This window comes from Oncorhynchus kisutch, linkage group LG8 (assembly GCF_002021735.2).
Source record: "Oncorhynchus kisutch isolate 150728-3 linkage group LG8, Okis_V2, whole genome shotgun sequence".
In the NCBI taxonomy this organism is placed as follows: domain Eukaryota; kingdom Metazoa; phylum Chordata; class Actinopteri; order Salmoniformes; family Salmonidae; genus Oncorhynchus; species Oncorhynchus kisutch.
In genome coordinates, this window is record NC_034181.2 from 72,364,189 (window position 1) to 72,391,425 (window position 27,237).

At 45.8% G+C, this 27,237-nt stretch overlaps 1 protein-coding gene across 1 annotated transcript in view; it reads left to right on the forward strand.

Annotated features, from left to right (window-relative positions):
* LOC116374881 (transcription factor SOX-6) overlaps positions 1–27,237 on the forward strand; it is a 201,694-nt gene that overhangs the window by 156,532 nt on the left and 17,925 nt on the right. Inside the window, exons 12-16 of the mRNA XM_031831135.1 lie at positions 695–774; positions 12,071–12,220; positions 14,345–14,519; positions 15,421–15,611; positions 27,116–27,221. Coding sequence (XP_031686995.1) covers positions 695–774; positions 12,071–12,220; positions 14,345–14,519; positions 15,421–15,611; positions 27,116–27,221 — 702 coding nt within the window. The remainder of the gene's footprint in view (positions 1–694; positions 775–12,070; positions 12,221–14,344; positions 14,520–15,420; positions 15,612–27,115; positions 27,222–27,237) is intronic.

The following is a 27,237-nucleotide window of genomic DNA, read 5'->3' on the forward strand; positions in this document are numbered from 1 at the left end:
TTCATACTGGTTAGATTGAAGTGATACCAAGATAAGACTGTTATTTGTTAAGCGTGTTATTGTAGCAACACACTTGTTCTAACTAGTTTCTTAAAGCACTGTTCCCTCTTGTCTGCCAAAACTCTCACTGCCAAACAAACAATGTTGTGTCAAACAATAGCAGGGCATGTCTACAAATGCCTGAGAGAACATGCCACTTCCTCTGTGTAATCACTTATAATCACCCAGATATTTAACACACACACACCTTTCATAGTGCCTGTTGGTTTCCAGCGTGGAGATGGAGAGCAGGGAGTGGGAGTTTGAGGAGGGGGTGGTGAGGAGGGGGTTAGTGAGGAGGGGGTGGTGAGGAGGGGGTTAGTGAGGAGGGAGGTGGTGAGGAGGGGGGTGGTGAGGAGGGGGTTAGTGAGGAGGGGGTGGTGAGGAGGGGGTTAGTGAGGAGGGAGGTGGTGAGGAGGGGGTGGTGAGGAGGGGGGTGGTGAGGAGGGATACGTTCCTGAATAATGCTGCTCCAGTCGGCCCAGCTGAGCCTTTTGTTGGTGCAGATGTTTGGGCTGGGAGCCGAGGGCCCAGAGGAGGAGAGGAGAGGGAGAGGAGGGCCCAGGGACTGTGTTGGCACATGCCTGGCCGCTGTGGGCCCGGCTCCCTTTGCTCATTGTCTCAACCTGTGCACATTGTTCTCTCCCCCCGACAGGTGACAACTACCCGGTGCAGTTCATTCCATCCACAATGGCAGCTGCGGCAGCGTCAGGACTCAGCCCCCTCCAGCTTCAGGTATGTGCTACCACAAAGAATGCTGCTCAGGACGCCTGCCAAGCCCAGGGCAGAAAAAACGGCTAAGCAGCTGTATGCTAAGTAATGAGCTGCACACTAAATAATCCTGGAGGCCCTAGCTCCTACAAGCTTAGCACCTTACACATGCAGTTTACCCTGTTTTATAGAGGATTTAACCCAATAGCTCCACCAGAGATGGGAGTTAGGATGATAATAGTTATTAGAGGGAATGAAAATCACTCCAGTTACCAAGAAAGTTAAATACAGACCTCTGATGTTCCTGCATTACACTGTATGACCTAAAGCGGTATGAGAGAGAGAGAGACAGACAGACAGACAGACAGACAGACAGACAGACAGACAGACAGACAGACAGACAGACAGACAGACAGACAGACAGACAGACAGACAGACAGACAGACAGACAGACAGACAGACAGACAGACAGAGAGAGAGAGAGAGAGAGAGAGAGAGAGACAGACAGACAGACAGACAGACAGAGAGAGAGAAAAAAGAGAGAGAGAGAGAGCGCATGAGAGAGACAGACAGAGAGAGACAGACAGAGAGAGAGAGAGAGAGAGAGACAGACAGAGAGAGACAGACAGAGAGAGAGCGTGCGCGCGAGAGAGAGAGTAATTGAGAGAGAGCTTGATTCCCGAACAGAAAGAGAGAATGCTGGGATAGGCTCCAAAGCCCTGCAGGCCCTTCCAGGAGCGTTCACATGAAGCTGTTAGAGCTGAACTGGGGTCAGGAGCTAACCCCAGGCTATACTGTTTAATAAAGATAATTATCTGGGTTCCATCTTCATAGTCATTACCGTTATAATTATTATCACTATTACCATCCAGCTCCTCTCCAGGCCCGAGCATGTTCTTTCTATCCAAATTGACAATATGTATTCCCCAGGTTACTTTCTCTGAGTTCTATTTACATAACCAATACACAGAATGGCTATGGGAAGCAGCGAAACCCTCTGTACAATTACACTAATGCTATTACTCCTGCCTGCTTGCTTAAGAAATTATCAAAGCGCCCTTTGCAGTTCTGTGAAGTATGAAGATTGAGGATATCTTTTGAAACTGTGTAATCATAAATATTTAAGGCTATCTGAAACTACTTGAATAAGGATCGTCAGTAGACTTTAATGTTCTGCCTTTGAAACAAAGGCGAAAGAAAGAAAAACAACTCTCCAAGCGCCTGCTTTTTGTGGCCCCTGTTTTGTCAACACCAGTGATAAGCTGTTGATAGCAATTAAACATTATTCTCTCGCCAGGATTCTGATAGCCAGGATTCTGATAGCCAGGATTCTGATAGACAGGATTCTGATAGCCAGGATTCTGATAGACCGGATTCTGATAGACAGGATTCTGATAGCCAGGATTCTGATAGACAGGATTCTGATAGACATGATTCTGATAGACAGGATTCTGATAGACAGGATTCTGATAGACAGGATTCTGATAGACAGGATTCTGATAGCCAGGATTCTGATAGCCAGGATTCTGATAGCCAGGATTCTGATAGACAGGATTCTGATAGCTAGGATTCTGATAGACAGGATTCTGATAGCTAGGATTCTGGTAGCCAGGATTCTGATAGCCAGGACTGAAACAAAACAAAACCAGAGGGAGACAGGACTAGGAGGAGGGAGGAGGGGAAGGCTGAGAGGAAAGTGTCTTGTAACTTTTTCTTCTTGCTGATACATGAGCACAATTTGTCCTTCAGAGCTTATCGCTCTCAGCATTAATGAGCCTTGGCAAGTTCTAACAATGCTTGTAGTTGGAGCTGGACAGCCCTGCTTTATCACGCAGCGAGCCATGCAGCCATGGGAAGAACAATCAGGAACGTGGAAGGTGTGGGATGAGTCTGCTCATGTTCTTCTTGTGTGTGTGTGTGTGTGTGTGTGTGTGTTACTCTCTGTTTGCGTATAGAGAAAGTTAGCACAGTCTAGCCCCACTGAGTGTCTATTTCTAGTTGTGTTCTAGGTCAGATGGGCTAGCCATATATCTGAAGGTTAGGCTGGGGTGAGGAGGGGGCTTCAGCCATGAATTCTGATAACGTATTTAACCCTGGGAATGGGCGAAAACAGAGCCTCCAAGACCATGACTTGGCTGACCTTTAGAGAACTCAGTAAACAAAAAGAGGTGCATTCCTATTAATTGAAGCCTGTCCGCCTGTGGTATATTCTGGCTGCCGGCTGCTATTTACCCTGCATAGAGTCTCCCTTAAAACAGCAAGGCAAGTCAAACATGCCCTTTTCTCCAGTGCTGGGATCAACAAGCTAACCATGTGACTCCTATCACTTCTTCTACAAAGCGCTGGGGGACAGGATGATTAAAACAGAATATGAAGGCAGAGATGGAAGTGATTAAGTTAAGTTCACTCTCTCCTCTCATAGTGATAATAGTGTTAGCTTCCGCCGCCCATCTCCCTCAAGTCTACCAGTGAAACAGAGGGAGACGCCAAGAGAGGACACAGCAGGAGCTCTGTGTGTGTCACACAAGTCACATCAGGACCAAAGAAGCAGACAATATGTTCTTTTAGTCAACAAGAACAACAGAGCTACAAAAAGGAGATGTGTCATTTGTGGTGGGAGGATATGAGGAGACACTTTGTCCGGCAGTTGTCTGGCTTACACTGTGGCTCCTTGTCAGTGAGAGGACAACTCATTTGAGCGCTGCATCTAAGATCAGGAAGCATCACATTATGATGTTAGTTTCTACTGGGAAATGATGACATTTAATCAATGTGGAAAACTGATTGGATTTGAAAGAAGTCATCAACTTAAGGTCATTTGCTATTTTTTTCACCCAACCTTTAACCTAAATCCAATGACATGGTGAATATTTTTTTTGATTTCACACTGAATTCACATTAGTTGACAACTCAACCAAATGGAAATCAAAACTAGATATTGAACTGACGTCTGTGCCCAGTGGGTTATCATATCATATCCAGCAGTGTATTTCTGATGTCTCTCCTAGTCTGTGTAGGCTCTTATTCTACACGCTAATCTTTTAACAAAGCATCTGTGCTGCTAATTGCTGAGGAGATCCTGTGGAGGATCAGTCAGACAGAAGTGTGTGTGTTCTGGGTGTGATCATCAGTAATGACCATATCACTAAGTTTGGTTTTCACACATTACCAGACAGGAAGCACTGAGACTCACAACCCCTTCAACTTCCTGGGCTGAGGACCCTCCCCCTGCATGGCATTGGCTCAGCATGCCTCTCTAATTAAAATATCTCTCCCTGTCAGCAGCCTGGCAAGGTATAATTTTCATCAATTTACTCAGTTTAGATTGTGAAATATATGAACCTTAAAAAAGTGTCTTATTGGAGGAATTAATCCCCACAATGCAGCAGCAGTAATGTGCTCAGCCATCCAGTCAGGGATGCTAGCCGCTCTGTCAGTCTTAATGTTGGCCACGCACCCGCTCACAATCTCCACTGTCATAACAGTCTGGGCCCTGCGTGGAGGATCCTCTCACTCCCCCTCCTCTCTGCCCTTTCCCTCCAGGCATAAAAAACCAAGGTAACAAAGGTTTAGGGCTGATGGATATAAATTAATCTTGGTCGGTGCGTTTGAGTGTTGGAGAGTGTAATTTGCTTGTCAATACAGGGTGGGATGGCGGGGCCATGGTGGCTGGCAGTGAGAGGCTGTCGCCAGGCATTTTCAGTACACAGGGCAATTTCACTCAGTGCTTCCCTGACAGATTGGCCCTCGTCTACGAGTCACAGGAGAGAAGGTGTAAACTATCCCTCCGACCGACTGCCCCTCTTCATTAGGGTCCACTCAGGCCTGGGATGAGCTCAGGACAAGCAGGAAACAATGGCTCCATCCTGAACTGTCCTGGCCTGATTACAACTGACACATCTCACCTAACAGGGGAATTTGTGCTCAGATTGTACCCCCGATGTGTCCCGCCACCCACTATATTCAATTGAGTGGACAAGACAAGAGAAGAATTTCCTTAAATTTCTCAAAATAATTTTCTATTTGGAGTTGCACTTAATTTGTTGTTTGTACACTATCCCCTCTCCCATAAATTGCCCTGTGAAAAACAATTTCCTTAAAGCTGATGTAGACCTGATATATTGTTGGGCCCTTTTACCAGGGTGATAAACAGGAGGGAACTTTAGACAGGACTGTTTTTTATCATTGGAGCCAGACTTTGGGGTTTAAGCAGTTTTAGAGAAATCATCATTGGATAAAGCGGAACATCTGTGTCCTCTCTATAGAGGATCAGAGAGAGCAGCAAATAGGAGCCTCTGCTTTCACTCTGTCAAATCTCCATTTTACTCCCTATCTCTCTCTGCCCCTCAGTCTCACTCTATCCCTTTCTCTCATCTATATCTCCCTGCTTTCTCCTCCATCTCCTACTTTGTATATTACCCTCTTTCTTTCTCTCATCTATATCTCCCTGCTTTCTCCTCCATCTCCTACTTTGTATATTACCCTCTTTCTTTCTCTCATCTATATCTCCCTGCTTTCTCCTCCATCTCCTACTTTGTATATTACCCTCTTTCTTTCTCTCATCTATATCTCCCTGCTTTCTCCTCCATCTCCTACTTTGTATATTACCCTCTTTCTTTCTCTCATCTATATCTCCCTGCTTTCTCCTCCATCTCCTACTTTGTATATTACCCTCTTTCTTTCTCTCATCTATATCTCCCTGCTTTCTCCTCCATCTCCTACTTTGTATATTACCCTCTTTCTTTCTCTCATCTATATCTCCCTGCTTTCTCCTCCATCTTCTACTTTGTATATTACCCTCTTTCTTTCTCTCATCTATATCTCCCTGCTTTCTCCTCCATCTCCTACTTTGTATATTACCCTCTTTCTTTCTCTCATCTATATCTCCCTGCTTTTTCCTCCATCTCCTACTTTGTATATTACCCTCTTTCTTTCTCTCATCTATATCTCCCTGCTTTCTCCTCCATCTCCTACTTTGTATATTACCCTCTTTCTTTCTCTCATCTATATCTCCCTGCTTTCTCCTCCATCTCCTACTTTGTATATTACCCTCTTTCTTTCTCTCATCTATATCTCCCTGCTTTCTCCTCCATCTCCTACTTTGTATATTACCCTCTTTCTTTCTCTCATCTATATCTCCCTGCTTTCTCCTCCATCTCCTACTTTGTATATTACCCTCTTTCTTTCTCTCATCTATATCTCCCTGCTTTCTCCTCCATCTCCTACTTTGTATATTACCCTCTTTCTTTCTCTCATGTCTTTTCTTATGCTGTTTCTGTGTGTCACTCCTGCTCCTTCTCTTCCCCAAATTACACAGGCCGCCACATCCTTAAGCTTTAAAATATTGGATGTTAAATTGCTTGAGTGGTGACTTTACACTGCAATTACCATCCATCACAGTGTAAATGGTATCACTCAGGCCCCATGATAAACCTGCTCCAGCCTCGCTGTCATAAACACATGAAAAGCAGCAGCCCACGTTCTACAATGACAACCAGACCAGATCTGAGCAGAGAGAGATGCGTGTGGAGGGCACTCAGTGGCTGAGACGGCTGGAGTGACAGGGAGGACTCAGAGTCTCAAAGACTCCCAGACAGAGAGGGAGAGCAGGAAACCTGGTATTATCTTTTGTTTGGAGGCAAATGCATGTGTACTCCGGATGTGTGGAGAGACTGGGGCCTCTGCCATCACCAACAACAAGTGAAGCGCTTTTCACTTTGAGTTTAAAGAGAGAGAAGAACTGAGACAGACAGACAGAGACAGACAGACAGACAGACAGACAGACAGACAGACAGACAGACAGACAGACAGACAGACAGACAGACAGACAGACAGACAGACAGACAGACAGACAGACAGACAGACAGAGAGCAGCTGGTTCTCTGTTTGAGAGGAGAGGAGTGTGGTCTTTGAAGGTAACCCAGAGCAGTGCAGCAGTGCTAGCTGTGTGTGGAGAGGAGGAGAGCTAATGGGAAGGCTAGGTGAGCAGCTGGATAGGCTCTTTAGTGAACAGAGGGACAGATGGACAGATAGTGTGGATAATGCAGTGAGAGGCGCTGAATGTGAGGGCTGGCTCAGGGGCCTGACTGATGGCTAGGAGTTTTGGGCCTGGAGAACCCACACATGCTAGGCTAGGATAGTTAGATCCAAGATGAGAAGGATTGTGTTGTTGAGAGTGTGTTTGCATGTGTGTGTGTGTATTAGAGTGAGGCAGGGGCGAGCAGGCTGGAAAGAGAGAGAAAGAGGAGGGGTAGAGCAGGGGAGCAGGTTAGGTGCCAGCAGATGAGACAGATGTTGGGCCATACTGGAAATCATCGGCACAGTGCACCAGGACGCCTGCCTCCGCTCCTGACATCTGGGCCTAGCCTGGGTCAGCCTGCCTGGTCGCCCTGGGCAATGAGCCTGTACAAGCCTTGTGGCAAACGGGGCTGGCGCTGCACTGCCTTTTAAACGGCGGGGTGCACCGGAGCACAATTAATGCCCTCATGTCCACCCCACTGCTCAGCAGAGGCAAGGCAGAGGTGACTGAGAGAGAGAGAGAGAGAGACAGAGAGAGAGAGAGAGAGAGAGAGAGAGAGAGAGAGAGAGAGATACAGAGACAGAGAGAGAGATAGAGAGAGAGAGAGAGAGAGAGAGAGAGAGAGAGAGCGAGAGAGAGAGAGAGAGAGAGAGAGACAGAGACAGAGAGAGAAACACCCACTGCCTCAAACAGGGGATGGACAATAGCAAATCACACTCACAATACCATGCTGTATAGAATAACTGTCTTCTTTCAGTCATGTATACTCTGCAGAGATGTTTTTCAGTGTGTCTGTTGCGTCAGAGTGAGTTGAATCTGTGGCCTCAGTTGTTGTAAGTGTGTAATGCACCATAATGTCTGGGAGCAGGAAGGCTTTCCAAATCTGCCACTGTATTTTACAGCATCTGTCACTGAGCTTTGGCCCTTCTCTTTAAGAACAAACAAGATTCTACAGCTTGTTTTTCTGAGAAATGTTTTTTTCCCCAAAGCCCAATCCTCATCCCCCTCGCTCTCCATCCTCTGCCCCAAGTTCACAAAATGCGGAAGCGACGTACAGGACCTACTCTGCCTGTTATCAGTGCTCCTCTCTAGTTGTTGTTTTTCCTTTTAGTTTAACACCAAATTAAAAGTGTGGAAACTTACAGAATAACAGGATGAAACAATACACATCTAATTAATTGTGGCTGACAATAATTATTTTGTTCCGAATGGATTGGTTTATCCAAGAGGCAAAATAATGAGTTTTCCTTATACATATGCCTTTTATATATATGCCCTATACTATATCTAAATAGTCTCTGTTGAGTCTAATATGCTGGGCGCATGGTCTGGACATGTGCTGAGATGTCCAACATCAGTGGAGTGTGTAATTTCAGTATAATGTTGTCGCAGGCAGAAAAGTGAACCTCCTCGTTTAACCTCTGCCACCTCCAGAGGGCTTGTTTTTAATTACTAGAGGCTAACAAGTTGACCTTGGGCCTGGCGCGCTCATTTGGAATCCATGCTCGCTGAGATGTGCTCTGCTCTTCTGGGAGAGATGGGGGGGGAAGTTGTGAGAGAGAGAAGGAGGGAGGGACGGGGTCGCAGGAATGGTGTGTGTGTGTTTGTGTGTTTTAACTGTTTTCTGTGAGGAAGGGGATACTGTATGAGTCAACACAGAGGCTTTGTTCAGTCTTAGTTCATGCTTCTGTATTCTGGCAGAAATAGCATCATCCCCAGGAGAACCCAGGCAGCAGGACCTCTGTGCCTGCCTGCCTGCCTGCCCAGCAGAGCCATGGGGGAGGGGTAAGGGCTGAGGGAGCATAATGTCAAACATCCAGAGAAACAGGAAACTTTACCAGCCCCAACGATTTATAGTATAGCACTGAAACCATAACATGACATTTATCATAGACATAACTTGTGTTAAAAGTAGTCATTATTCACCCTCATTTTCTCTCTCTTTTCCTTTCTTTCTTTCTTTCTTTCTTTCTTTCTTTCTTTCTTTCTTTCTTTCTTTCTTTCTTTCTTTCTTTCTTTCTTTCTTTCTTTCTTTCTTTCTTTCTTTCTTTCTTTCTTTCTCTCTCTCTCTCTCGCTCTTTCTCTCTCTCTCTGTTTCTCTGTCTCTCTGTCTGTCTGTCTGTCTGTCTGTCTGTCTGTCTGTCTGTCTGTCTGTCTGTCTGTCTGTCTGTCTGTCTGTCTGTCTGTCTGTCTGTCTGTCTGTCTGTCTGTCTGTCTGTCTGTCTGTCTGTCTGTCTGTCTGTCTGTCTGTCTGTCTGTCTGTCTGTCTGTCTGTCTGTCTGTCTGTCTCTCTCGCCCTCTCGCTCTCTCACATACACTTACTCAACACAAACACTCTGGCATATTCCTACCCTCAATAGCCATTTCCATTTTAATTGGTAAGGACAGTGAAGTCAAGCGTTTTAGTGCTTGAGAGTAGTTTGTTTTTGTGGCAATAGGAGAGTGCAGGGTGAAACCACTACTGCTGCTGATGAGAGCAGAGACCACTCAGGACTCCACCTGGTGAATGCTGGCCATAGTGGACCTGGGGCACCAAGCCAGCTCTTCCCAGTCCCCAGCCTCTGCCCCTTCCCCAGCCCATGATCCCTGTCTTACCATTGACTTTCAGTGTGACCCTCATTACCAAGAGGCACCTTCTGCCGTGGCAGCACAGCAAGATGGCGGGGGGCGCAGAGAAGGGAGTGTGTGTGTGGGCCTACCGGGAGAGACCTCTGTGAGCCAGGCAGGCAGGCAGATGTCCTTCAGTTAGGGGACTGGAACATGTGTCCTGGCCAGAGACGGTGTTAGTCAGTCTCCCCCTCTCCCTCTCTCTCCCTCAAACTCACACCCCTCTGTTTCACCCAGTACACGGCTAGTTAACACGTACCTTTTTACACAACTAGGCTGAAATGCACCGGAGACGTGACAGCCCTCCGCTGCCCTACCTCCTCTCTGTCCTTGAGCGGTGCATGGTTTAGTTAGTGGTGGACTGTGTGTCGTGTCACACCTCCCTCCTGCATGTCTTCCTGCTCTCCTGATTGTGTTTATTGTTTCTTACCTCCTGGAGTCTGCCTGTGCTGGGTAGTGCTGCAGCTCCTCACCCCATGGCTACGTCCTGCTAATCAGGCCTCACAAAAGCCAGGTTGACTGCCTCTAATTTGAAGCAAGACCCAATTATTCTCTTTTTCCAGAACAATAAAGTTCTTCCTACTCGAGGTCAGGGGCTTTGCCCATCTATAACTCTGTTAATTAACAAACATCTGTCCAACAGACATGGCTTCTGCTCCGCTCCTACACAGACTGGAGCCTCACGTGTAGCCTAGAGACATAGTCAGGCAGCTCAACTCCTCCGCAAACAACTATGTCACCTTAACCCAAAATGCTCAAACTAACTCAATGTTGTATTAGTGAGATGGATTGGGGGGTTAGAGTTGTGTCCATTTCTGTGGCCCCTTGAAGACAAAAGGCTGTTTGTGTGTGAGGTGGGGGCAGTTCTATCATTGTGGAACATAATCAGTCGGTCATTTCCGCTGCCCATGTGCTGTTGTTCGCCTCGGGTCCCCCAGAAGAATGAACCTTTTGTGTGCCGTGTATGTGGCGGCGATAAAGTTTGGTCCAGGAGAGTATACATGTTTATATCTGGAGATATGTGAGCAGGACACAAAGTGCTTTGTTTGGCTTTAGTCTGCGTCTGCACTATGGAGGGTGGGGCACACAGGCCACCAGGGCTGTGCCACATTTTCCATCCACACAAATGGAGTCTGTATGGGGCCCTGGAAAACCAGGAAATGAGACGAGGCATGCTGATTGGTCATACCAAATAGAAAGTAAATTCCCCTTGACAACGCCATCCGTTTGAATAACATAGAAACAGAGCGGCTTACCTACTCTGAGCCAGAAAGGCTTGTCAGAGAGTGATGAGGTGGTGTCTGTCTGGTCTGGACATATTGTACACTACCTAGCCCTCACTCTGAGACAGCAGTCCTAGTTGACAGACCCCTGCCACTTACAGCAGGGGACGAAAGCCAATTTAACCACTTACCTGGTGGCCAATCAATAATAGCCTGAGGCATACAGTAGCGCTGACAACATAGGGAGTGGGTCTTAGTGGTCTCTTAGAGAGGGGTCAGTACAAAAACATAATCAACTCCAGATCTGATCATAAAACAATCTTCTTTATGCTGTGTTCAAACTGACTGGAAAATAGTGGAAAGTCAGATTTGTATTTGAATGTTATTAGATACCCATGAATTATAGCTCACATGTTCATAGTGCCTAGAAGTTTTAACAGGCATCACTAAAGACTCCAGCTTTCATCAATGATAGACAATCTGCCTTCCTTATATCTAAAGTGTATTTAAATTATGACGTTTATTGAATTGTGACCCAAACCCCTTTTCTGTGATGTGTGTCTGACAACTGTTATTGTAAATAAATAAGCCATATCAGTATGCACAATAACCTGTTCACTAAGAGCCTGCCAGATAATCAGGACAGCAGTAGATATATTTAATATTATACAGAGTTCAACCCCTTTTCTGTGTGGAAATGTGATTGTCATTAAACGCTTAGCCAGTCATCAAAACCACACGCCTGAGTGGTAAGTCACCACTGGTTAGTGAAGTTACTGATTTATCGCCAAGGAAAATAAGCATGATGACATCAATGGTCTTTGTGCAGCAGGCAGGATGGGACCTTAATAATGTATGCGTTTAATGTGTTCTGTGATGGGAGTCCAACTGGGTTTGGTTTTCTAACCGTGTGGGATGGCAGGCGTATAGAGGGCCAGCTCAGGTGGCTGTGTAGTAGTGTCCTATTACAGACCAAAAAGCCCAACAGAAACCTCTCTACTGTGGAGGGAAAGCAGAACAGTCTCTCTCCTGTTGAGTCTGAAAACCTCTCTCTGTGATGAGTGGAAAAAGAGCGCTCCAAGTGTGCTGAATGAGAGCCATGGCTGTGTGGTTTTTAAGGCTGCTGTCTCTCCCTGGATTCAAGCTTTGATATACAGTAAAGACCTTTGATGGAGGTTCTCTGCCAGGCATGGAAAGAGAGGACGACGTGAAAGAGAGAGATAGAAACACACAGAGAGAGAGAGAGAGAGAGAGAGAGAGAGAGAGAGAGAGAGAGAGATGGAGAGAGAGAGAGAGAGAGAGATGGAGAGAGAGAGAGAGAGAGAGAGAGAGAGAGAGAGAGAGAGAGAGGGAGGGGGAGAGAGAGAGAGAGAGAGAGAGAGAGAGAGAGAGAGAGAGAGAGAGAGAGAGCTTTGAATGTCTGTCTTTGGATGTTAATGACTTTTGGGTTTCCTTCTTCTCCTCTCTACAGCAACTGTATGCCGCTCAGCTTGCCAGCATGCAGGTCTCTCCTGGAGCCAAAATGCCGCCACTCCCCCAGCCTCCCAACAACAGCGGGCCCATCTCCCCCTCCGGCCTGAAGAATGACAAGAGATCCTCCAGCCCTATCACTCAAGTCAAGGTAGGCCCCGCCTCTCACCCCTCACTTCACCCACCTACAGCCCACCGCCTAAGTACTGGAGTGGTTCTTGACCTAGCCTGCTGATAACTCAGTAAATGAGTGGTAGTAGTGGTAGTGGTGCTGCTGTTCTGTGTTCTGTGCTATTACTGGGCCGAACTTCTTACCGGCCCATCAATCTGTGGGCCTTTAACAAGGCCCACTCTCTCTCAACCAGAACTCTGTGGACATGGTTGCTATGGCTGTGGGCGCTCTAAGTGAGAGAATTTGTGGAACACATGGTTTCAGATCACAAGGAACAGCAGAACCTTTTTTATTATGACGGAACAAAACCAGTAGAACAGAGAGAGAATCACTCGTATGTAAATGCAGTTTAAAAAGTGACGGGAAAAGAAAGGATGGATGACTCTTATTGTCTTGTAAATAAACCCGAGAGCAGGGTCTGCTACTGCATGGCCTGGATCCACCAGACCTCCGTATGGAGCATAGAGTAGATACATCATCCTCTCACCATGTGAGGCCATAATCAGAAACATGCCTCCATTTGGAAAAGTTTAGCTTAATATCACTATAGTGAAAGGACTTAAATCATGTCATTGAATGGTAGTGCAGCTCTCTCTCTCTCTCTCTCTCTCTGGTATTCTCTTTGGCATGCAAGCTCTGGAGCTAAACACGTCCTCCCCCACAACCCCACCACACCTCCCCCATGACCCCAGGCACACAGCCTCCTGGGAGCTCATCCATGGGCCTGTATCAAGCTGTCTCCTAAACCCTGTCACTTTATAGGATCTATGTCATCAAGGCTGTTTGTTAGATAAGAGGCACTACACAGATCCTACAGGTCTTTTCACTCAGATATTTTGACATTGTGTTGCTGTTCTGAATGGGCTCTATGGGTATTTATCATACTTCTAAACACTAAGGTTGTGAGCTTGAACTATCAATAATTAAACACTAATGTAAAGTACATATGTCCCCAAAGCCCCATCTGTATTCATCTTTAGTTAGAATTAGATTGCTGTTAGTTTTGTTTGTCAGCTTTTGGCTTCATTGGATGACAAACTGTTATTGGCACAGCAATAACAAGGCCTTGAGGCAGTCTGTGTCTGAGCCAGCCATATGTTTGGACAAGGAGACACTTGGGCTTTGAAAAAGACTGTTAACAACAGCATACAGACTAATCTCAGCGAAGAGACTTCACTAGAGAGATACACAAGGAGACAGTAGAGCTATACTTCACCCACCCAGGTACTTTCCTCCATTGGTACGTGTGTAATACCTACAGTACCATCCAGTCAGGTAGCAGGTATCCTCTCCAAGAGCTCCTAGACACTGGCCTGGAGAACACCACAGATCACCATCAGCCTCAATCACACCGTACTGCTGCTCTGTGCTGTACTGCAACCAGCCCAGCAGACATGTCCTTCTGTGACCTGACATCTCACATTAACTCACACAACTTTACAAAGAATGCATTCTAAACCAGTTATACATTTATTACACACTGTTGGATGCAGTATTACATGAAACAAATGACTAACACCAGTATCCGCAAATGAGAAAGGAAATTGGAAAACAACTTAATAAATTAGATAACGCAACTGACGTTTGATGACTGTTACTTACAACCATCTTTAATCATCACCATGTATCTCTGTAATGTGGTTATTATTCATTCTTAGACCAGAGAAGAGGGAGAACAGATGAAGATGTACAGGGAGGCAAAAATCAGATTTAATTAGTGTGAACAAAGGCTCTCAGCAACTGTGAGGACGGCCATGATGGCACGGTGCCAGCAGATGAATGAGGAGAGGAGAGGAGAAGAGATAATGAGAGAGGAGGGGAGAGGAAAAGAGGGGGAGAGTAGAGAAGGATAGAAGAGGGGAGAGGAGAGAAGGGGAAGGGAGAGGTGGGGAGCAGAGGACGGTCAGATAGGAACACTAGTAATTAGCTAGGAGCAGAGTGTTGTCTGGGAGGCCACACATCCTCCAATAGGAGGAGCCCTTATTCACATCTGTGTCCTCTCTCTCCTGCTGTCTCTCCCTCTCTTTCTCTCTCCCCCTGTTTCTGTCTGTTTCTCTCTCTCTATCTCTCTTCCACTCCGCTCCCTTACCCCATCTCCACAAGGAGGAGGGAACGCAACCTCTCAACCTGTCCGCCCGGCCCAAGACGGCAGAGCTGGTCAAGTCCCCCACATCCCCCACACACAGCCTGTTCACAGGCAGCAAGACCAGCCCCAACAGCCTGTCCAAGAGCGGCATCCCCAGTCCCCTCGGAGGCATGGGCCGTGGGTCTTCTCTGGGTAAGAACTGGCCACACTCTGCATCTCACCTCCGGCTCTCCAATAGTCAATACATACTGACTGAATCTGTTTTGAAGTTGGCACCCCCTCGATCACATTGAAAGATCATTATAATTCCATAACATTGATAAAGGTTTGAAGCTCGATATTTTGTTGGTTTTATTTTCTGTCTTTAGATAATGGGAGTTGAACATACAATATTTCACACTGTCAAAGGTGTAAAAATGGCTTTGATTGATTTTTTTATCTGGATGAACCAAAAGTTAATGACGTTTATCCTTGTAGACAAAACTGTTGACACAATTGCAACTCTTAATCTCGGTGGAACCTTGGTATTAAAAACCATGCAATCTAGAGCTGCGGATGTTGTAACACATGATTTGTTTTTAAGAGGTCTCACGTTTCACCATCCCTCTCATGTTAAGCCTTTCTACTCAGCCTTTGCTAACTGTTATTAAATGCAGTCTTTCATTAAAGTGCCTGCATTTCCGCTGTTCCGCTCAGACTGGGGGTTTGAACCCCATGTTTGTTTTATTCTATTTCTGTGTCTTTAACTGCCATCCCTCCTCACCTAACTTTGAGATGTTAATTACACAAAGAAGGTCAACAGACTCGGTCTACTGCCTCTCGCTGTCTTTAAAACAGGCACACACGCACACACACATACACACACACACACACACACACACACACACACACACACACACACACACACACACACACACACACACACACACACACACACACACACACACACACACACACACACACACACACACACACACACACACACACACACACATACACCTGTCAGTGGGCTCATTCACTGTGAATCTAAATGAATAGTGTGTATGTGTATCTACTGTGTGTGTGGGTTAACTGGGTGTGACTCCCTCCCCAGACATCCTGTCCAGCCTGAACTCCACAGCGCTGTTCGGGGACCAGGATGCGGTGATGAAGGCCATCCAGGAGGCTAGGAAGATGAGAGAACAGATCCAGAGAGAGCAGCTGCAGCACCACCAGCAGGGCATGGAGGCCAAGCTCTCTGCCCTCACAGGCATGGGCCTCAACAACTGCAGCAGGGCTGACAAGGTCAGAATCCCTGACCCCCTCCGTCTGTCTGTCCATCCAGCTCTCTGTCTCATTCTCTCTCATTCCTTTTCTCCTCTCTTCCATTTATCTTCCTATATGTTGCTTTCTGTTTATTCACTCTTCTCTCTCTGTCTCTCTTTTCTCCTTCCCTCCCTCTTTTTTCCTCACCAACAGAGCTGGTTCACTGAGTACATTGTGAGTAGCCCAAAACCACAACTAGTAAAGTGATTTCCGCTATTTTATTTTTTAGATATAATTCTTCAGACCGATGTTTGTCTTTAATGCTGGTCCAGAGTAGTGGTTTTGATTGATATTGGCATGGCTGTGTGTGTGTGTGTGTGTGCGTGTGCGCGTTATGGTGTTTGCATGCGTGTGTGTTGATGTTGGTGATAGAGGAACGGACCATGGTGCTGCCCGGTGCGGGTTAACACTCTGATGTCTCTGCCCAATTAAAGCAGACATACGGCCCTCTCCGTCCCTCGACATGGGACAGGGGTGCTTTGTACCAGGAGCACACACACTTCCCTCCCCGGGATTCCCTTTTAAAATATCTTCAAGCGATGAGTCAATCAAGGAGAGAAAAAAATACCCACCTCCCTCTGATTGGTGCCATATTGCCAGTTGGCTGTGAGGAGCAGGCAGGAACTGGGAGCGGAGCTTCATTAATATTTCAACACCTGACACTTTTAACCAACACATTCAACTAGGTCAATGTATATGTAAAAAAATCTACGAATATCTATTTTGATTTCTTCTTTAATTTAGTTTTAGGGGTAAATCTGTGTCTACGCAGGTGGCAATGCAGTGAGCTCAGACTGAAGTGTGTCAAGTCAAGGGACATGACCAATAACTTAACAACTCAGTGGGATCAACTTGTCTTGCCATGCCACCAGACAATAAAACCATTTGTATTGTTTTTGTATTTAAAGTTCAGTCCCATCTCACAGAGTTGTGTCGTTCAAAAAAAATTCAAACTACAATTTTTTTGTGGTTGTACACCTTAACACCCCGCAATCATAACTGTTCCTGTTAGCTAGTCACGCTTCCTCAGTGTCTCTGTCTTTGTTGGTTCTCCACTAAGTGGGTGAGTCTGAGGCCCGTAGAGTAACGTTAACACTCCCATCTCCCGTTTCCACTCAGTCTCTGTCTGTGTCTGTCGGTGTGTCTGTGGGACGACCCTGTAGCGTTCTCTACCTCCCTGACTCTAAGGTGAGCCAAGCTCCAGAATCTGCTGCTACATGATATGAATGCAGTGTGTGAACAATGCCCTGAAAGGAACCGTTTTCAACAGGCAGCAAACACCTACCCCTCCATTCTTCTTAGCAGGTAGAGCTTACTGCTTTTCTCTGCCCCTCTTTTATTGGCTTTAGTTTTTGTCTCGACTGCATTATGGGCCTGTCTACTCAGCCTGTGTTTAAACAATCCTCTCAGGTAAGCTGTGTGTATTTATAACAGGGAGGGGCATTTTTGGATGAAGCTGTCAATCACTCCTCACCTCTGCTCCACCCCTTTCAGTCTGTGTACTCATTCTGAGGAGAGAGAGACAGAGAGAGAGACAGAGAGAGAGACAGAGAGAGAGACAGAGAGAGAGGCAGAGAGAGAGGCAGAGAGACAGAGAGAGAGACAGAGAGAGAGAGACAGAGAGAGAGGCAGAGAGACAGAGAGAGAGACAGAGAGAGAGAGAGACAGAGAGAGAGGCAGAGAGAGATAGAGGGATAGAGAGATAGATAGAGAGAAAGACAGAGAGCGAGACAAAGAGCAAGACAGAGAGCGAGACAGAGAGAGAAACAGAAAGAGAGACAGAGAGAGCGAGAGAGACAGAGAGAGAGACAGAGAGTGTAGACTAACAGTGAAATGCTTATTTACGGGTCCTTTTCCAACAATGCAGAGTTAAAGATAAAGAATAGAAATGTCAGTGTTAGTATCTGTGGGTGTGTGGGTAGAGTCCATTGTGTGTGCATAGAGTCAGTGCAATGTAAGAGTCAATGTAACAGCGAGGTAAGACTGTGGAGGCTTGTGGTTCAAGATCACAGCATTGACAGTACACAGCCAAGAACAACAGATTATAATTAGGTGGGCTATCAGTTTAAAAATATGACTGGTATTTTGGGGTTATCGCGTTGCCCTAGGTAACCGTACACACCACAAAGACTCCTTCTTTTGGGAAGTCAGTCAGCCTTCGTGTGCCTGGCCTCTCTCTCCATCCTCCCACCTGGGTCTGTCAGAGGACAGCTTTCCAGAAGCACAGCTATGTTTAGGAGAAGTAGCTGCATCTCTAATGAGTTAGCATGAAACCTTGGCACTACCTCTCCTGCACTCTTAGAAAGAAGGGTACTGTCTTCAACCTTTCCACAGAGGGTTCTACATGGAACCAGAAAGAGCTCTACCTGGAACCAGAAAAGGTTATCCTATGGGGATAGCCGCGAACCCTTTTGGAACAATTTTTTCCAAGAGTGGGTGAATGACTGAATTATAAGTGCTGATGCTACTTAGAGAGGGACTGAGGAGCAGCTCTTCATGCTGTCTCAGTCATACCAAAGAGACACTCCAATGTGAAACTCTGAGGTCAATGTGGTAGTGAATATGATCAGTCTTCTGTTGCCATGCTTGGCTCCATCCCAAGACCAAAGGCAGATAAAGACAGTTCCAGTGACACTGTCCCTATCAGGATGGTGTGTGTGCTGAGTGCTGGGACACACTCTAACAAGTGAGCCAGATGAGTGATCATCATTCAGCCTGGGAGGGAAGGAGGGAGGGAGGGTTAGGAAGGAGGGAGAGCGGGAGGGAGAGAAGGAAGGGGAGGGGGAGGCACAGCACGGAGTGGCCTTCCCTTCCCCTGATACAAGCCAACAGTCTGCACAGGCCCGGACGGCCCAGATAAAAGCTTTCACTTTGGTCAGTTTCAGAATATGAATATTTCAGCCAAGCGCCTCACCTGACATAAATACTCTGGGCTCTTTAGTAGCTGTGCTCCCGGTCGGCTGTCTGGAAGTTTATCACAGTGAAAGCTTACATGAAGATTCAGGGAAAGTAACATAAATGGGATTAAGGAGAGGTTAAAATCATCTAGTGTGGCTGTTGGAGGGGGATATTAAATATTGATTTATCACAGTGTAACGACCCAGCCGGAGAGTGGGGCTAAGTGCTGCTTACAGATGGATCAATTCATCTTTTAATACAAAGTATGTCCATGGAGCACAATGCATCCCTTCCTCCTCTCTCACCCTATTACTGGGATCCCTTCATATGGCCCTTCTTACTCTCTCTTTCCATCTCTTCTCTCTCTCATCTTTCTCTCTCTCGCCTCTTTCTACTGCCTCCACCCCCTCTCTCTCTCGTTCCTCCTCATCTCTCTCTCCTTACTACTGCCTCCACCCCTCTCTCTCTCGTTCCTCCTCATCTCTCTCTCCTTACTACTGCCCTTTGAGGTGGAAGATGTCCTTTAATTCTACAGTTCACTAGTCATCTACCTTCTTGTTGAGGACATGTCAAATATTCATGCTTTACTGTTTTCTATTTGTCCTTTTTTACTATATCCCATCAGTACAATAAAAGCTTTTCCAAGACTCAGAATGTTCCTTTTTGAAATATTTATCTAAAGGTATTATTGTCTGTAAAGGGCAATTACTTTGTTCCATTATTTATTTGCTCAGTGGATGCTTTTATCTAGAACAACTGAGAATGTGTACAGTCAAATACAACAGGATCCATTTGCAACTCCTGGAATTGTCTCCTGCTATTAGCATAGCTAGCTAGAACTGGTAAAACTGTTAGGATTGGTTGTATTCATCTGCAGGTTGAAGATTTCATAGTTTGTCCTATACTGTATGAACTGAGATACAGGAGAAAACAGGCCACAGAGTCACTGATTCAGGTTTCACAGATTGGTGATATTCCTATAACTCTTGTCTTGGTTGATATTCCTATAGCTCTTGTCTTGGTTGATATTCCAATAGCTCTTGTCTTGGTTGATATTCCTATAACTCCTGTCTTGGTTGATATTCCTATAACTCTTGTCTTGGTTGATATTCCTATAGCTCTTGTCTTGGTTGATATTGCCATAGCTCTTGTCTTGGTTGATATTCCCATAGCTCGTGTCTTGGTTAATATTCCCATAGCTCGTGTCTTGGTTGATATTCCCATAGCTCTTGTCTTGGTTAATATTCCCATAGCTCGTGTCTTGGTTAATATTCCCATAGCTCGTGTATTGGTTAATATTCCCATAGCTCTTGTCTTGGTTGATATTCCCATAGCTCGTGTCTTGGTTGATATTCCCATAGCTCTTGTCTTGGTTAATATTCCCATAGCTCTTGTCTTGGTTGATATTCCCATAGCTCTTGTCTTGGTTGATATTCCCATAGCTCTTGTCTTGGTTGATATTCCCATAGCTCTTGTCTTGGTTGATATTCCCATAGCTCTTGTCTTGGTTGATATTCCCATAGCTCTTGTCTTGGTCCTGGTAGTACCCGCTGTTCACTGGAGGCTGTGTGTAGAGATACAATATATTCCTCTGCTGACATCTCCCAAACTGAAATCAAAGGGTGAAAGGCCAGTGTATTAACCTATTGAACTGCCCCTGTCCCCCTGACACCCCCCCCTCCCTACATTATTGATGAGTACAATATTCTCTTTCCCATGTCATACAGCTCAGAGCCGAACATATTCAAATGGGGCTTTGCTGGTGTTCCACAAAGTCCTGACTCCTAACCTTTTGCAAGTAGTAGAAATGCTCTTCTCGCTCTAATCTGTGTGTGCGTGTGTGTGTGTGTGTGTGTGTGTGTGTGTGTGTGTGTGTGTGTGTGTGTGTGTGTGTGTGTGTGTGTGTGTGTGTGTGTGTGTGTGTGTGTGTGTGTGTGTGTGTGTGTGTGTGTGTATGTGCGTGTGTGTATGTGGGTGTGTGTGTGTGTGTGTGTTTGTGTGTGTGTGTGTTTGTGTGTGTGCCGAGTTCCTATTCAGGCAAAGCCCTCACAAAGACTTTGAATATAATCTTGTCTGGTCTGCAGCCCTGGAAGCAATTTTCTGCTGCTTTTCGACTGCTGTCTTGGAAATTGCCAACCAAGGCTTTTTGGCTGCAATGTAAATCCCTGGCATACATGGGTTTGGCCGTCCAAATTAGATTATGTTCTGCTCCCAGTCACTGGCCATAGCCAGCAAGTGCCATTGTTGAGTATTGCTTACATTAATGCTTTGTCCTATTGTTCACATCTGTCAAAGGAATAAAAATAGTCTATGACTCTGAATGAGGTTGTGGATGTGTGTGGGCGTCTGTCCCAGGCCAGGACTGAAACAATGCCACCCGCTCTTTCTCTTTTTCTCTCTTTCTGTCTTTCTGTCTCTCTGTCTCCCCTTTCCCCAGAAAGACATCAAGGCCGCATCCCGGTTGGGCCGTTGGCTGAGGTAGTTCCCTTATTTTCCGTAGTCGCGGTGTAAAATGTGGAATTGCCAATGCACTGCAGCCACTCAAAAATGTTACTGGCCCCAGAGCTCTAGACCTGCAGAGAGAGCCACGCTCACTGTCGGCCGGGCCTCTGTACAACAGAGACTAGGGAGAGAGAACACGCCATAATGGGCCTGTTGTGCTCTGCTACAGCATTGTTACAGTGGGCACATAACGGCCCCTGTGTCTGCCAGGTCACTCAGTTCACTCTCCATATTGTTGTGGTTATGGTAGTATTGTGTTATTGTAAGCAGAGGGTTTGATAAGGCAGAGATGTGAGCCCAACTTAACGGTCCCCGGAGGAGCCAGTGAACAGTTCAGGGTCATTGAGAGCTGGAAACCCGTAAAAATACAACAGCAAATGATCTCAACCCAGTGTGGAATAAAAAACCACAGGAGAGCTCTGTCAGAAAGGCCTTTACAGCACAGAGCAGAGATGGCAATGCATAAAATGCACCATTTGCAAATTAAGTTGAAAGGTCAGGTTTTGTGTGGCTGACTTGGTTCTCCTTCCAGAGAAAAATAGAAGAACATCTCAGCCTGGTGTTTGATAGCATATTCTGTCATTAAAAACAAACCAAAAACTCTATCTGGCGTCCAGCCCGGATTAGGGGTAGCAGTTAGCAGTTCAGCTCCATAATTGAACTAAGATGCTACTCTGTGCTGCTCTCTTAATGAGGTGGTAGCCTGGTGCTGTCAGTAGAGGCTGGAGGACTCAGGGGACTGGATGTCTAGGGCAGTGGTCCATCTATGGCCTGAGTGATCCTGTGCCTGCCTTCGGGGATGAGGCCTGTGGAGCTCCAGCAGTGCAGTGCTGAGGCCCAGGGAGCAGGGGAAAAGAGAGGCTGCATGAAAGAAACCCTTGGCTTACCACACCACTGGATGGGCTTAAGACGTAAATGGTTCAAAACTATTTAAGCGCGTTCCAACTACTGGAGAGCTGCAACATTGTAAATACCATTGCAATTGGTTACAACTGAAATACAAAACAGATTGGGATGAGAAAACGGGATGTAACACCACTTCATGTTCAAAGAGCACTTTGTCTCCATCTTAGTCAGGGCAGGGAGCAAATTGCAGAGGTTTAGGCCCTCAAGGTCTCTACTCTGGGCCATATGTGACCTTTGTGATGAGTGACAGCTGATACACAAAGCCTGCTATTGTGCTCAGATCATAGAGCTGTGTGCTTCACCTCCCCATAGACCAGGTGTTTGAGCTGCAGCATATGCTGCGAGGCCTGCTTTCACAGACATGACAATAACAGTTATTCAACAGAATATTATGGCCTTTGTCAGTTGTCTTTTTTTATCAAGGTATTTTATTGATTTATTTATCCGTTATTTTACCAGGTAAGTTGACTGAGAACACGTTCTCATTTACAGCAATGACCTGGGGAATAGTTACAGAGGAGAGGAGCCCTGTTTTAGCCCTGTGCACCTGGGCAACTGAAAAAAGGAAATGATCAAACTCCAAGGTTTACACACCTGTCCTGCTTGATTATCCTCTGCTTCAACTCAAGTGAAGATTTTCAGTATCTTACAGAAGCAGTCCCTTTAACAGAAGAATAGTGGAGGACTTCTCAACTTTGTTTTCACTTAAATCCAGACAATGTTTTCAGCTGTCCTTAATGCCGGACCTTAAACAGGCTACCAATCCTTATTATCTTACAGTTGTATGGAGCAGACAATCCAAGGCCATATGGTGGTGGCCAGGCTATTTATAAAGGAGAGGGGCAGGAGTGGAGCGTCAGTGTGACGCGTAAATATAGGGTAGACACAGGCACAATGCACAGGGCCTCCTGCCTCTCTCTGCCTCTTCTTCTGCTTTCCTTACCACTGCCTCTAGCTGCCTCTGCCAGGGCTGCCCAGGCCCAGGATACGCCCTGTGGCTGTGGGCAGAGAAGCGGGCCTCCTGCACATGTTCTGTGGCCAGGCAGATTAAAGCCCTCTTCACAGTGCTGACATGGGCCTTCTCGGGTTCCACACTTCTCCAATGCTAAGCTAAGAAGTTCCACTGACTCTGCCATCCCTCGCCCTGCTCTGTTCTCTATGGCTATGGAATGACTTCACCAGGCAGCCATTTGCTATCGAACAAAATGTGTTTGTAACCAAATTTGAGACAAAAAGAGCACTCGGCAGGGCGGAGGAGATTATTGTGGGTGGCTTTTTTCCACTTGAGCTTGGAGCGCGTCGCTATAATTTGAGATGTGGGATGAAGGCTGCATGCTGAACTCATTTGAGGGAAGGACCTCTCGCTCGCCAGAGGCCGTGTTCAGAATGGGAGGGGAACAACTTGTACCATTTTATATTTTGTATTCTCTCTCTCTGCCCTCTCTCATATTCTCTCTTCTTCATTCCCTGCCTCTCCTTCACTTGTGTATTTATTCTATCAAGTTTTTTTATCTTTCTACATTTCACTCCCTGCCTCTCTCTCTCTCTCTCTCTCTCTCTCTCTCTCTCTCTCTCTCATCACAGTATTATCACAGGATGCTCTTGCCATCCTCACTACTGTACATTATAAATGTCCTGTATAGTGGGCATGCAGCAGGCAGACGGTGGTGAGCATACTGTACCGTCTCTCTGGACGGACGGAGGGCCATCGTCCCTGCATGTTCTTCTGTGCCAGAGTGATCAGTAAAAATTTCATGACATCATAAAATAATAAAAATGCCATTAATTTATCACAGCACTTGATGCAGGAGTAGTAAAGTAGCATCAGTTCACTGAATACTTTCAAGCCTTGAAACAAAAAGCCTGATGTTGTGCATATAATTTATCTCCTTAATTATAACTGCAATTCTAATGCACGGATATAAATGATAAAGGTTGTAAGCAATAAGTATATAAAACATACTATATAAAATGTCATGGAAATTCATTGTAGCATATTGCACAGATTTTGTCTAATGTTCATTAGCATTGCCAACACAGGGAAAGAGAAAGTCATATTTGTACAATTCTTTCAAACCTTGTAGTTGACATACTGTCACACCCTGACCTTAGTGTTCTTTGTTTTCCTTGTTATTTTGGTTAGGTCAGGGTGTGACATGGGTGATGTATGTGTTTAGTCTTGTCTAGGGGTTTTGTATGTTTATGGGGCTGTTTCCTTTCTAGGTAGTTTGTATGTCTATGGTTGCCTAGACTGGTTCTCAATTAGAGGCAGCTGTCTGTCGTTGTCTCTGATTGGGAACCATATTTAGGCAGCCATATTCTGTGGGTACTTTGTGGATGATTATCTATATCTATGAATGTTGCATGTTAGCACATTAGTCTTATAGCGTCACAGTCGTTTATTGTTTTGGTTCAGTTTACTTCATGTTCTTTCTTCAATAAAGAAGAATAAAGAAGAATGTATACTAACCACGCTGCGTTTTGGTCCTCACCTTCTACGATGGTGACACATACAGTACTGTCCAGCTACAGTAGAGTACAGTAGAGTACAGCAGCATACATAAGAATACAATAACTCACATAAGACAACACATCCTAAAGCAACCTGTTATAGGCCAATGTAACAATGATTGTTCATGTATCATCAGCATGTACAGAAGTTCTATTATATTTAATGATGTGGAGGTAATAACTTGTTCAACACTGGCCCCAGCTGACTGGTGCGGTAGCTGATCTCCCCTCTGTGTGATCACTGGGACTTTGTGGTGGAGAAAGGAGAAGTTTAGCGCTGAGCTAGTTGTTAATGAAAGTCTTTGATGGATGGCTCCTGTTACTCATCCCCTCAGCCCAACATGATGCTTAATGATCATGAGTTTATAAAAGGCCTTGATTGATCAGGAGGGGCCAGTGGAGTGGGGGGTGGGAGGGTAGACAGCAAATTTATTACACAGTTCCCCCAGAATGCTGAGTCCTCCCAGCCTCCCCCCTCCAGGCAGAGAGGAGAGAACTGTCCATGTAGCATCCCATCCCAGGCCGCCATTGCCCGTCCGACTAATCGCACATCCATCAATTTGTCATCGGGCCGCTAGCCTCTTTCATTAAGTGCAATAATGTGGCTGGGTGATGAATACAGCAGTGTGTGTCGCTTCACACGGAGCGTGGCGCTGGGAAGGCATGGCGCTCTATCTTATCTTTACAAAGCGCCTTCTGCCCAGCAGGGACCAGCGCATATGTCATAATTAGAAAACACTTAAGTTAGCAAAGCCAAGGCAGATAGGCAGCCTCTAATCACAGGCCATAAGCAGGTGGTGGTTAATTGTAGATCAGAATCACTCAGATGTCCATACATAATGATGGCTCCTTGAAGCGTGATGGTAAATTGCAGCACTCTCACTGTCTTTCAAACACAGAGACACACACAGAGACACACACAGAGACACACACAGACACACACACACACACAGAGACACATGCACACAGAGACACACACACACACACAGACACACACACACACACAGACAGACACACACACACACACACACACACAGACATACTCTCTCTTTTTGAGGAATAGTTATTGAATAAATGAAATGCCTCAGGATGATGGAGAAGACTTGATGAAATTCAAATGTCTCAATTTGTCTTCTTGTCATCCTTTTCAGGTATTTTTGGCCAATGAAAGGGAAGTTGAAAGAGAAAAAACATTTCAGTAATTTGACAATGGATTTTTTTTTTTCTGAGAAATGAATGAAAAACGGTCTGTTTTTTCTGGAAGTAATACTTTTGATCAGGATGTTCTATGAAACTAAATCAAACAGCATTGTATTGCAGGTGATGTTCTGTATTAACCTCCAGTGACTGAAGTGTAATGGTACATTATATTTTCTCTGATAGGAGAGAGGTATACAAGCTCCCATGTGGGTGGAAAACAAGAACACAAACAAAAGAGTGAAAGCCCAGAAAACAGTGAAAGATTAATGTGTGTGTTGGTGTCGGTGTCTGTGTGTGTGGCAGGGGAGCTGTTAGCATTGTATAGGGAGCCCACCTGAGTGTCTGTACAAACTGCGTGTGATAGGCAACCTCAGAAAAGACACAGGAAGAGGAGGGGTACACATAGTGCACCTTTGGCAGAGATATAATGCTCACCCTGGGAGTAAAACAAATGCTCTCGGCTGAACCCTGGCAACATGCCTGCTTTTAGTGTCTTCCAGGCGAATCCGAGGGGGAGAGATTATTTGTGTCATGCCGAGTCAAAGTGTCCATCTCCTACTTGAGTCTTTAGAGAGGAAGACAGCCCTGTGCTAATGCCCTGCGCATTCACTGCCGAACTAGGTCATTTAACAATGGAGCGAGCAGCAGTCGGCACTCTCCCCCTGCATAATACATTAAGTGTAATGTGCAGCAACTATTCAGAGGGCCTCGAAAGCTGTTATTTTATTCTGTAAATGCACACGGACATGACATTTAATATTGTCACAGGCGAGCGGAATGAACGGGTTTCATTGTGCGTCAAGTACAACATGATGCCAAGTTTAATCTGAGCATAAAGCGACATGACAAAGGGGAGAACACGGTGTGTTCTATAAAGCATGAGCCCTGAATACGTGATGGCTGCTGAGCTCTGGGCGCTAGCACCAGACAGACAGACAGACAGACAGACAGACAGACAGACAGACAGACAGACAGACAGACAGACAGACAGACAGACAGACAGACAGACAGACAGACAGACAGACAGACAGACAGACAGACAGACAGACAGACAGACAGACAGACAGACAGACAGACAGACAGACAGACAGACAGACAGACAGACGGAAATCCTGAGCGCTGCAAAGAGAGGGCCCCAAAGTGTTCCTCTATAACTCTATTTACAGCACCCCTGGCTCCTACTGTCTCTACCTCCCTCCCTCCTGTCAGACATTATAGCATCTGCTGAATGTAGGCAGGGATGATAAAGGCAAGCTCTATCCACTTCCATCATGTCAAAGGAGCGCCCCTACAATAGAGCTAGCAGTTATTTCAAAGAGATAATGTGTTTCAGAAATGACTCATTCAGTCATTCTACTGATCAGCTATTCTCTTGATATGGAAAGAGATGTACTGTATATGCAGCAGTTTGTTCAGATTCCTGATTGTTTCTCTCTCTCTTTCCTCTCTGTTTCTGTGTACTGTAGGAGCGGGCACACTTTGAGAGCCTTGGTCACCACCTTAGCAAACTGGGAGAGGATGGCAAAATTGGCCACAGAGTCATCGACCTCACCAGGCCAGAGGATCTGGATGGTAAGTACAGACTTCT